The 13,097-nt window shown below is 37.2% G+C and overlaps 1 protein-coding gene across 22 annotated transcripts in view; it reads right to left on the bottom strand.

Moving 5' to 3' along the window:
* PTPN13 (protein tyrosine phosphatase non-receptor type 13) overlaps positions 1-13,097 on the bottom strand; it is a 264,276-nt gene that overhangs the window by 30,353 nt on the left and 220,826 nt on the right. For 19 of the 22 annotated variants that reach the window (XR_016393354.1, XM_022561623.3, XM_089912233.1 and 16 more), the window contains 6 exons: positions 10,888-10,994; positions 9,205-9,353; positions 7,279-7,369; positions 4,893-5,230; positions 3,214-3,429; positions 2,333-2,395 (listed from right to left, as the gene is read on the bottom strand). Coding sequence is in view for 21 of the 22 variants with exons in the window: in XM_022561623.3 (XP_022417331.1) it covers positions 2,333-2,395; positions 3,214-3,429; positions 4,893-5,230; positions 7,279-7,369; positions 9,205-9,353; positions 10,888-10,994 (964 nt within the window). In the remaining variant the exon portion in view is untranslated. Of the gene's footprint in view, positions 1-2,332; positions 2,415-3,213; positions 3,430-4,892; positions 5,290-7,278; positions 7,370-9,204; positions 9,354-10,887; positions 10,995-13,097 lie in introns of those variants that run through there. The other 3 variants (XM_089912242.1, XM_089912236.1, XM_089912252.1) reach the window with 3 other exon arrangements.

Here is a 13,097-nt window from a genome sequence, read left to right as displayed (position 1 = left end):
CTATAGCACCCCCCCCCCAAAAAAAAAAGAAAAGAGGAAAAAAAAAAGAGAGGGAGAGAAGACTTTAGATGTATAATTTGAATATATATATATATATATAGCTTCACCACTACTGGAAGTGATGCTTGAGTACTTTTGAAAACATGAAAAATTATGTCATAGGGTTGAATGTAAGAAGCAGGACATAGAATTGTGCACTGTCACAAAAATTATAAGAAACAGAAACCAGATTGACAAAATGTGGAGGGAAGAAGCCTTGGGGGTGGGTGGTGAGTGCTAACTGAAGTTGTCTCTGATGGGTGGACCACTTCTATTTTTTTGTGCTTTGGTGATTTTTATGATTTGCTTTTATAATGGAAAAATAAACTTCCTACAAAATTTCCTCTAGACTTATTGAACTCGTCTTGATGTTCTGAAATGTCAAGAAATTAATACCCAAGAAACTACACAAAATAACTGTCTTTAAATATTTTGGAACAAAAGAATATTTTTGATTTCAAAAATCAATGTGTTTTTGAAAATTAACTTTTTCAGTGAAATTAACTCTCTACTAAGTTGATAGTGCAGGGATCTGAGTTTTCCTGTTATTTGGCAAGGAATTAATGAGCCTGAAAATAAATGGGAGAAATTTACAGTATACTAAGTGGAAAGTAACAGTAATAACTACAGTTGAATCTCATTTAAAACAGTTGTGTGCATGTGAGCACACACACTGTGCACTAAAGAATGTTCGGAATGTTGCCTAAAATGTTAACAACTCTGAAGAAGAAGAATACAAGTCACCCTTTTATTTCCTTTTGCCCACCTGAATTTTAATTTGCCCACATTTTCCACACATTTATCCTTGACTTTCTCTCATGCCACAAACAATCCATTAGCAAACACTTCACATAATGCCCTTTTCTCCCTACATCCACACTCACCACTCCAATCTGGGCCACCACTGCTTGCTACCTAACCAACCTCCTGCTTCTAACCCTGCACCCTCCTTCCTAATTCAGTTTGGTCTTGTTTTAACACAGCAGCCAGAGTGGTCCTTTAAAATGGGAGTCAGATCATGTCATTTTATACAGACAATCCTGCGATGGCCCCATCTCACTCAGACGAAAGCCCAGGCCCTGGCCCCGTCACCTCCTCTTGCACTTCCCCTCCTGCTGCCTCCACCTCAGACACCCTGGCCATGATTATTCTCGAACACACAAGACCCACTCTCACCTTGGACCTCCTCGCAGGTGGCTCTGTCTGCCTGAAAGGCTCTCACCCCCAGACATCTGTGTGACCACCTGCTTCACGTCCTTCAAATCTTTGCTCAAGGGTTACATCCTCAGTGGTGCCACTCTATTTAAAATAGCACCCCAACCTTCCATGACTCATCCTCTTTACCCTACTTTTTCCCTCTAAAGCACTTATCAATTTCAAAGATCCTATATCGTCTACTCAGTTAATGGGTTTATTGTCTGCCTTCCTCATCACCATCCACTAGAAGATCTTTGTTATTGCATCAGCGATCTTCATCTTATTCATTGATACGTTCCAAGCATCTAGAAAAGTGCCTGGCATATAGTAGGCACTTAATAAACATCTGTTAAACAAGTGAACTTCCTGGGTCTAAAGAACTGCTTTTACAGATCAGTATGTTTCTGTTACCTAGAAAAATATGACTGTGAATCAGCTTAATATTTAGGAGACTTAATTTGAATTAAAAAGGTATATGAAGGGAAAGTAGGCAAATTTAAATTTTAAAAATAGTAATAAACTTCTATATTCTTCAAGAGGTAGAGATAAATGAATTTATAGATATATGAAACTAGCTTCCACATCCCTCCCCCAATACAAACAAAAAGGATAATGGAACTATGCAGAGCAGACAGACACTCTAAGTAATGCAGTCCCTGGGAAGGACCCAAGTCTGTAGGTCAGTGGGTGATTTAACCCATGTTTTGACTTTAGGTAAGAGAAATGAAAATGATCAAAACAGAGGATAAATGAACACTTTCCCAAGAGTGCCTTCTCCAAGCTAAACAACTCCATCCTCCCTTCTTGCCTTCTGGTCAATGCTGTTGAATCCATTCCCTCTCAGGAAATCTCTGTAGCAAGAAGATTACCTTTTATCTCTTTTTTACGTTGGAAATGAGGAAGGAATGCCACTAATTACATGCTATTTTGTACCACCCCAAATTTTTGCCCCCAATATACCATCCTATTCTCTGTAATCTATTCATTGTAGATATTGCATTTCCTCATTTTTTAAACTAAAAGGCAGCATTTAAAAAAGATAGTCTAGAAATATTTTCACAAAAATCTTCATTAGAAGGCACCAGCCAACACTAACCTCTGTCTGAACCATTCCATGTCTTTGTAGTCTCATGCATCGCACTAAATCAGAGATGTCAAACTGCCAAAGGAAACAGAATCTGTATGTTAAATAAAAAGGATAACTGAATTTGAACCCCAAAGATTCACTAAGGAGTGGCTTACATAGATTTCTGCACCCCAATCTCCTTCCCCTTCTAGCAGTCTTGAGAAACTGTTCTGGACAAAATTAAGTTGGTGAACTGACTTTGCCATCATTTGATAATTTTATTTATGATTTTTTTTAAGAATTAGGAAGGTTATTCTATTTGAAAATCCCCAACAGAAATGCTCTTCCCTCTGAAATTTGACTTTCTAATATCTCCATTAAAAAAAAAAAAAGGCAAAGTATTTTTCCTACATTTTGCTGCTCAGAATAAAATTCCTGATCTTTTTATTTTCCCAAGGGAGAAACAGACTATTTCATTTGTCCTACTTAAATTATCATGAGAGTGTGAAGAGCAAGACAGAACTGTTTTTAGCAAATTCTTCAAGAGGTAATGATTTTTAATTACATATTATGTGTAGTAAGATATTCTAACATTCTAAGCGTGATTTATACTAATTTAGGTTTTAAGTAAGATTATACTCTTATTAGCTTTGTTTACTTAGTAATAATTTTAAAAATTGGGAGTAATTGTTTAGAGATAGACTATTTAGCATCAATCTGCATAACAAAAGTATTTCCCACCTATAGGTAACAATAACAAAAAACCCAGTAAAATAAATATAAGTTTGAAGTATTATTTCTTCTTGATTATGGCCTATGCAGTTTTGAACGTTTACTAAAATACAATTCTATGTAGTAAGAAAACTGTCATTCATACAAACTGATAAATAAAAAAAATTCCGAGTACTCACTTCAAGATCTTGACTGATTAATCCTAGAACCACATCTATGCATATCAGGGTCCCTGAACGTCCAATGCCGGCGCTGCAGTGTGTGGTGATTGGGCCTGATCTATGAATGTGTCTCATGTAAGAGATAAAAGTGAGCAAGTTGTCTGGCTGAGAAGGTGTAGCATGGTCTGGCCAGGCAGTGAAATTCAGATGAGAAATATGTCGCACCTCTCCCGTCTGAAATTGTACAACAGAATAAGTAGATAAAGGCATACTACGTTGTTCACATATAATTAGTTCTTATTATTATTTTGTCCTTTTAAATTTTGACTTGGCCGTTGGATTAGACACAAGGAAAAGTGAAAGACAGACTCCATCAAACAACACACTGAGGGCCTTTATCAAGGAGGTTACTAGATCCACACTTTAAATATCGGTAAAAACGACTTTTTGGAAACCCTAAAAGCAAATTTGCGTTTTGATATGAATAGCAACCTTTTTTTAATGATCCCATTTCAAATTCACCTTAGATAAAAGCCACAGTCATTGCAGTGGCTTAAAAGTGCTACATGATGTGGCCCAGCTACCTCTCAGACCTAACCTCTTGCTCCTGGCCACTTTGCTCCAGCCATAGGGACCTCTCTGGTTCTTTAAAAACACTAGGCATAGTTCAGTCTCAGGGCCTTTGCACTTGCTCTTTCTAACTGAAATGCTTCCCTCCCCTCAGATATCCCTGTGATGATGTTTTTCTCACAGCATCATCAACAGCAGTATCTTTTCATTAGAAAGTAAGGTCCATGAGGTCAGGGATTTCCTTTTGTTTGTGTTGTTAACTTCTGAATCCCTATATTCCATAACAGGGCCTAACTAAGCTCTATAAACATGTGTTGATTAAACAAACAAGTCATTTACGGAATATTGAACAATTGTGCTAGCATAAGTAATGGGAAGGCTGGTGTAAATGAATAAGGAAGTATAATCTTTAATTCTTTGTAAAACCACAAATCAAAAATCATGAAGGAATTTCTCAGGCTATGTTTACATGCCACCAATAACACTGAGTCAGTAAGTTTTGTTTCTATGAAAGTAAAATTATTCTGTTTCTTTAACAAAGTTAAAATGCCAATAGGAAACACATTACTTAAACTGAGTATTACTGGGTGGAGGAAAGAAATAAAGTGAAGGGGTGTGGAGGTGAGGAAACAATAGCAGCTTTACTTAAGGTATACCCACTTATCTAATTCAAGCTAAATTTATTCAGTGCTTAGGTGGGTGCAATAGGAATTACGTGAATAACAAACATTTATGCTACAATTGTTCCTGTATTACCAAATACATTGTCTTTATGGGGGAATATTTGCTACTTAGAGGGTTTTAAAAAACAGTTTTATTGAGTCTACTTAGAGTTTTGACCTGAAAAATATGTTTCCAGCACATAGCTTCTGAGCCATTCTGTGCTATCTATCACAAAGCAAAGGATGATGGTTGATCCTGTAAAAGTCCTGTATTATCATTTTCATTTAATACAGTACATACTGGAGGAGACTATTTGGCAGAATTCATGAAGAGGGTCACATTTAAGCTTATATTAGATTAAGGATAGTAGATGGAATTAGTTCCACTGAATTGGGACCCAAGAAGTCACTGGCTTTTATTCAGAAACACATTGATGTAATCATGGAAAGAGTTAATCCACGTACCTGAATGTCTTCTAGGGTCATTGCCCTTACTACAAAGCCCTTTAGCTGCTGCACTCTCACAAGAGCCAGTCGAAGCCTGTTGCTGACCATTGTTGTTTTGCCTAGGACATTAGGCCAATAGCGCTGGCATTTGACTTTTTCCCCTTCTACTTCTTGGGTCATCATGGCTATCACTGTGGATTTTTGTTCCCAAATCATCTGCCAGAAATCTCCAACGGTTGTAGGGAGAGGTCCTTGGCAGGCAATGTAGACGAATTCTTCTCTCCCCACTGGTATCTTAATGAAGCTGGCGTTGATATATCCACCTTCATTTCCAAGAGGCACTCTGGTAGCATCGTCTGTGAATTTCCAACCACAAAACAGAGCCATCTATATCATGCATCTTTAAACAAGAGCCCTATAGACAAGGTGAGTCAAAGATTATTAGAATTTCCTAATAACCATAGATGAAATCATAAAAACATTTTAATAAAGGCATATTTTCAAACTGCAGTACAGTCAAATCATTTTGCACATTTCCCTCATGTTATAAGTATATTTAAGATGTCAACTCAGTTTTGGAAAAACTTAGATATTGTTCACATAGATTTGCTTGGAAAAAATCAAAATTAATAAATTAATGAATGCATTTAGAACTTCTTAATAACTAGGGAAACACAACTTTGCTACTTCTCCATTGTTATTTTAATAATGATGACAATGGTAAATTTAATATGAATGAAAATTTCAAAAATTATTTCATACAACAAAAATTAGTATTACAGTGAAACTATTAAAGTACTTATTACAAATATAATTGACACAATTAATTCTTGCTTATCTAATTATAGTCTTTTGAGTAAGCAGCCAAAATAATAAACTAACTCAATAAATAAAAAGGTAGCTCACTTTATTCTCCAGGCATTGTAACTTCATATAGTCAAAATACATTTTCAAACCAAGCTCCCCCAGTAAAAAGTGTATATAAACCATCTCATCCAAGAGAATTAATCTGTATGTACTTATACATTAGAAGTCATTTCAATCTCAAATATAACTGGTTATTTCTGTGATTACCAAATTATGACGTTTAGTAATAGATTTCAAAATCCTCCATCAATTGCCCTTCTATTATTTGACTTCTATCTCTTGATCCACGGAAACAAATCTACTCAGTAGTTTTGGATTTATGGCTTATCCCATTCTGCTTTGAGATACTAGTCTGCCATTTTTTTGCCTGAAACAATTAGCACCTACTTTATGCCAAACCATGATCTATTCCATTTTAAAAATCCTGTCTAAGATTCAATTCTTAAAGGAAGTTTTCTAAAATGAATTTTGTCTTCCACCTTGATTGAAAAAATTCAATTGTATTATTATTTATTGCATGATTTGTCACTATTGGTTATGTTATTTATCTTTGAATTTATGACTTCCTGGCAAAGATAAGGTCAGTATGTCATATCATGTAATCCAACATGACTATATATGTAAATGTGGCTTGTGATTATTATAAGAAGTTGCTAGATGTTAAAATTTTAGCTATATACATATATTCATATATATATATTTAAAAAAAACACGGTGAAATGGGTGAAATATAGGTAAAAAGAATTGCTATTTTTTCTTCCTGTTATCTTAAACAATTCAAAGAACAATGCAACTTGGTAGTCCCATGGTGGCCACACACACGTATACAGCTGTTATGTACCACAGACATTCCTCTAAACTTAAAATAGTAGAATAAATAGATTTGATTGTGACACATGAACTAAGAAATTGCTTATCTAGAAGCCAATTCCAATTTTTACAAAGACTTTAAAAATTCATCAATGTCTGAAGAAATGTTTAAGATGCCTCTAATCAATTTTCAGAATACACAGATAATTTTATAAATTTTATTTATTTATTTATTTATTTTTGGCTGCATTGGGTCTTTGTTGCTGTGCACGGGCTTTCTCTAGTTGCAGTGAGCAGGGGCTACTCTTCATTGCGGTGCACGGGCTTCTCACTGCGGTGGCTTCTCTTGTTGCAGAGCACTGGCTCTAGGTGCATGGGCTCAGTAGTTGTGGTTCGTGGGCTGTAGAGCGCAGGCTCAGTAGTTGTGGCACGCGGGCTTAGCTGCTCTGCAGCATGTGGGATCCTCCCGGACCAGGGCTTGAATCTTTGTCCCCTGCACTGGCAGGCGGATTCTTAACCACTGCACCACCAGGGAAGCCCCACAGATAATTTTAAAAGAATTCAGGTTGTATATATAAATTTATTTGTTACTGATATAAATCTCTGAATGTGTGTGTCTGCATGTGTGCACACTTATGTGAGAGATAAGGTAAACTAGCACATAAGTTTTAAATCAGTTTAAATTATATTAAAAATACATTTGATTTGAAGCCAAATTGGAACTTACAGGGAAGTATATTTTTATATCGGTTCTTCCTTCTGTTTTCCTTAGTCTGTCCAATTAGACACTGATCCAGAGGTTTTAATTCTTGAAGATTCTGTAAAGCAAAAGTGGAAATAAAATTAAATTTGTTGAGATAAACAGTAATTCAGTAATGATTGCAAATGCTTTTTTAAAAAATAAATTATTTTATTTATTTTTATTTTTGGCTGCCTTGGTTTTTCATTGCTGTGCGTGGGCTTTCTCTAGTTGCAGCGAGCGGGGGCTACTCTTCGTTGTGGTGTACGGGCTTCTCATTGCGGTGGCTTCTCTTGTTGTGGAGCATGGGCTCTAGGCACGTGGGCTTCAGTAGTTGTGGCTGACGGGCTCTAGAGCGCAGGCTCAGTAGTTGTGGCGCACAGGTTTAGTTGTCCCGTGGCATGTGGGATCTCCCGGACCAGGGCTCGAACCTGTGTCCCCTGCATTGGCAGGTGGATTCTTAACCACTGAACCACCAGGGAAGCCCCTGCAAATGCTTTAAATGTGCAGGGTGAAAAACTGACTATCGATCAGGGCAAATTTGACCGTTAAGAAACAGATATGTCCTGTCAAGACAAATAAGTCCGCAATCCCAATACTAATTCAATATATCAGTTGTTGAAATATATTGTTGCAAATATCTTTAACATGTTGTAGTCAACTAAGTTTGTGAGGCAGCAGTTTGTATCTTAATTTTAAATTTCAGCTTAAAGATGTGTATAATTTCATTTTAGAAGAAAAAAACACAATTCATGAAAACAATTTTGGCTTAAAGTAATGAGCTGGAGCAGAATTTCTTGCATTATTGTCTCTGGGGTCACAGAATATTCCACGTGGTAGAATTGTGGTAAGATAGTCCTAAATTCTAAAGCCAACTCTTTCTCACTTTTCATTCACTCATTAATTAATCCATCCATCCATCTAGCCATCCAAGTCAACCAATATACATTGAAAATGCCTACTATATGCAAGGCACTGTAATAAGTGCTGGGAATACATTAGAGAGAAAGAAGATATGATTTGGGCTGTCCTGGAGACCACAGGCTACTGGGAGAAAGAGGCAGTAAAAGAGTAAACAAACAAATATTGCGATATATGCTTTGAAGAAATTAACAAGCTGCTGTGATACAGAAAAATAAACATCTGCTTTATAAAGGGTTGTGATGGAAAGTCTCTGAGATGGTAACATTTAAACTTAAGACCTTAAAGAAGAAATCACTTCTGCAAAATGGAGAGAAAGAGTATAACTTAACATTGTGAACCTGTTTCCAAATCCATACAATGGGATTTAAAATATTTTGAGCATTATACACAAAGCATCTAGCACACTGTTGAAGCTCTCAGTAGAAGTTAGCTCCTTTCACTTCAGGGTCTACGAAAAGCTCAGGATGTGGGCAAGTAAGCAGATGGTTTGAGGGAGATGGGCAAGGTAGACCCCCAAACCACAGTGGTGCTACATTATTCTTTGGCCTAGTGGTAAGTAATGGATGGGGCCAGCAAGACCACAGGAGCAAGGCCTCCGAAGCACTGCTGTTTTGAACTGGGGGGCACATTCTTGGAGCTGTATTAAAATAAAAACTGTTGCTAACGATGAATCACATCTTTAGTGTATTAACTATGAAGTTTAGTGGATGGTTGGAATTGATACTTGACTTTTTAAAAAAACTCTTTAGCCTTACATATGAGGATAATCTTCAGGGAGATTTATCAAGCTCCGAAGCTGCTAAAGAGACCCCTTTAAATCAATACTATTAGGATCCTAATTAGAAAAATTAATTTACTGCTAGAAATGACAAGATGGTACTTTTATAGTTGGAAGTTGTAAAGTAATAGACATTTTCAAGATTCTTAAAATTTCTCCTAACCTTGCAGAAAACTTTGTTGGAGAAAGAACAATTGTCAAAAGCCCCTTACCTCTAGCTCCTTAGACGGAATTCCTTGATCTAGTAAACCCCGCAACATTCGAATGACTGATTTCAACTCCGTACCGGTGTATTTACTGGAGGGAAGCACTTTGACAATGGGGAGTGTGGTGAGCTCCTCATTTGTCAGAAAGGGATGACCTAACAAGAAGATGGCAGTTGATTAAAAAAAAAAACAATTCCCCCCAGAATTGATTTAGCCAATAAGAGAGCTAATTTTAGCCAGTAAGAGAACAAATTTTATCCTATTCTCACCTCATCTATTTTTTACAAAAGTGAGAGTCTTTGACTTAATAAGTCAATAGAACTAACAAGTAGGCAGATAACTACAATCATCAAAGGAAAATCCTGGCCATAGCAAGATCCTTGTACCCAAACCTTAAGGGAACACCTCACTGACTGTTCAGAGTTCTTAAGGCTCTTGGCTGTCAATTACTTATAGCTTCTAAAGGAGTTTAAATTGTTTCTCTTTGCTTCTCTGGACCCAAATGGCACTGTTTACTTGATAAGAATGTATTTAGTCCTGTTTTTATTTTGCATTTAAATTAGCCTCCAAGCACATGGAGAAAAGATGAAGGGAGATGCTTCAGAAATTCCTTACAAGGGGACATGGCACTAGAAACACTGATTTCTCCCCTCTCTACTCACCCTTGGTACTCAGTGCCACTATCTCTGTCGTTTGATAGTTTTCTCCATGCAAATGAAATCCTAAGGGTCTTTAGGAGTTTATCAAACAAGTGCTATCAATGTCTAAGAAGAGGTATGTGTCTAATTTAGTACCTGCTCTACCTATGGAAAATGCTGATAACAGAAGGCAACTGTTATCCTGGAAAAAAGTAGGAGAGACTTCTTGCTATAGTCTGCACAAGTGTAGCTTTAATTACATCAATCAGTTGATAAAAGCATTTTGATGATGCAGCTACTATGCATGCAACAGTAATTCCAGACACTGGGGGATCTCAAGAAGCTTAAGTTCTGTCTGGGGCAAAAACTAGTTGTGAACACAAAATCCAATCATATGAAATAACTGTAAACGTTTACAGAACTGAGTGTGAATGCAACAGGAGCTCAGAGGCTGGACAGATGAACCTGGGTTACAGGATTTGAGCATTTCCATTGACACCAACAATCCAACTAAGTCAAAAAAGTGTTAATTCAACTCCTTTAATTTCTTTCAACAATGACTTCAAATCACAAAACCGTGTTCTTTCACTGCATTAATATAACATTTCTTTATACGAAAGAAAAGAAATAAAACGCTGGATAGAACTTCATTTATCTACTGGCTCAGTATAAAACAAGAGAGGCAGTAATAGTGAGGACAGACCAACTGACTCTTGCTCTTAAATATTTTCCTATCTTTGAGCTATTCTTCCTACTTTAAATAAAATGTGCTCCTAGATTTCTTATTCTTGTTTCCATTTAAAGTATTTACACATCTATTTACATATTTTACTCCAAGCCACTGAGAATTTTAGCCTAATAACTGTGCAAATATCTGGTCAATAAATGAATGTTGATGTTTGTCTATGTGATTTAACTTTATGTATAGAACTTAATAATGTAGACATATGGTGAAATAACATATCCATATATTCTGAAAACTGTAATTTTCAAACACTTATTTTTTCTACCTATAGTTTTTGATTTAAAAAGTTGCTAATAAATTTCTTGCCTTTATTGGAATCTTCGTGGTTTGTCACTTCTATTGGCAATTCATCACTTCCCCATGTTATTTCATCATTGTCATCAGTCTTCTTCTCTGCTGACTTGTGAATTAAGCTATGACAACAAAACACATTTATATTTTCTTCAGTTCCGTGTCCAAAATAAATTGAAATATTATGTCCTTGAATATTTGGAAATATGTCCTACATATTTCCACTACAATTATTATGGTATTTAAAATAGATTATCTGATTAAAAAAACCTTAAATCCACAATTCCTAAAATTTATTGGTAGATATAAATTAAACTGAGGTACAGAATTGTTTAATATAGTTTAAATTTTATCCTCAAACAAATCCCAAGTCTTTGAACCTTAGGTTGAAGGAGTCATCTTGGGGATGGAGAAAGTGGTGGTTTGTTTCCACCCTTCCACTTGGATGCATGATTACAACTGTGTAAGTAGAGCTCTCTTTCGTTTTTTTTAACAGCTGTCTACTATTGTACTGTATGAATGATTCTTCATTTAATTACAGAAGTCCCTACTGATGGACATCAGTCTTTCACTACAATTGGGGGTGAAAAGGACACTCCGGTATCTGGGCACTCACTTAATGTAATAAAACTCAGTACAAGTTCTCATTATTCTAGGGGTGCACAGCAGATGCCATCTCTCGGGTAAGGTGGGTGGCTAGAAAAGAGAAACTAGGTAGAAGAATAACATTTAGCGATCAGATGAGATGAAAAAGGAGAATGCAAAGGCCTGAATACATTTTAAACTTTCTGATGCTCAGGGGAACAAAGCAGAGTACATTTTGTCTGATGACATTATTATACACCATTAAGGCAGGACATGCACTAATGCTCCCAAAACATTGTAACAGGACAGCAATTATGCTGCTTTTATAGTGGATGCTTTCCTCTGCTCCAACTAATTGTACATCACAGTTAACATGTAATTTGCAAGTTCTGCATCCATGAGGTCTTCTTGGTCTTCTAGCAAGTATGCTTTGTTTGGAAGGATATGTTTTGGAGATCCTCCCATAAGGATCCTCCCCTCTTTCTCATTCTTTTGAACAGCTACTTAGTATTTCATTGTATGAGTACACCCTAATTTATTTTGTGTCTATTAGGGTTTTTTACTACTATAAACAACGTTGCAATAAATATTCTTATAGAAACATCTGCATACATATGGTAGTAGGATCAATTCTTAGAAATAAAATTGCTAGGTTGAAGGGAATGTACTACTATTCTGAATTAGGTCACAATGAGAGATACTTGGACTACCTATGTGCCAAACACCTGGAACAGCTGGCTGGGTTGTGGGTTCATAGACCCTGTCTTCACCCCCCAGTGACCCTGACCAGCCACAGGTCGTGAGGTCTCAGGGGGCCATTCCTGCAGTGGGGCCTGTGGTTGATACATGGACTTCCTTGTCCCCAAGCAAATCTCTAGGAGGTTAGAACCCAGAGTTGACTAAGTCTCTGCTTGAAACCGGGTCACAACCATGGCTTAGGAGGGGCAGAGAGGGGAGACAGAGTGAATAATAAAGCAGGCAGGTAGTGAGGGCCACCATAAACTTCGCAGGAGTTCCTTCAAAGGCATTTCTGTTACCCGTACCCTTCTGAGATCTACATGTCCTTCGAGTTCCTTTGAGGCTGTTTTTGTCTGTTTTGTGGCCTTTTTCCCCTTCATCGTTATTTAAAAAATAAAATAGTTTATATATACGTCAGCAAGCAGAAGAGTGTTTAGACTTCTTTTCTTTTTGGCAGATGAAGTATGGGAAGCAAAAGCCTTCTGAGGTTCTTGTCTAGTTATATTATAAAGTTGAGCGTGGCCCTGCGTGCCGGAACTCTTAAACAGGTCAGCTGCCGTCACCCCATTTTTTCACACAATGCCCAGGAGACAGGCTCCCAACAGGCCACTCTGAGGCCAACCTTCTTTGGCAGAGAGGGAGTCTGTGAAGTCCCAGGCATTTAGGGCTGCGTGGGTGGGACTAGGGCAAGGTGGTGGTTAGGGGTGGACAAGTGGACAAGTCTCGGGGCCCGGCCCGCCCACCCCCAGCTTTAATCAGAGCAGTCCAGTATTTGTCTGTTTCTAGGTAGTAGCTGTGTAGCCTTGGGCCACAGCACATTCCTGTGTGCCAGATACCACTCTAAATTCTTTTTTTTTTTTTTTGCGGTATGCAGGCCTCTCACTGTTGTGGCCTCTCCCGTT

Source organism: Delphinapterus leucas, chromosome 5 (genome assembly GCF_059928025.1).
Source record: "Delphinapterus leucas isolate spDelLeu-1000000601 "Yukka" chromosome 5, BTC_Dleu_Yukka2, whole genome shotgun sequence".
In the NCBI taxonomy this organism is placed as follows: Eukaryota; Metazoa; Chordata; class Mammalia; order Artiodactyla; family Monodontidae; genus Delphinapterus; species Delphinapterus leucas.
Note: the sequence above shows the minus strand (reverse complement) of the source record. Positions and strands in the feature narration are given on the sequence as shown.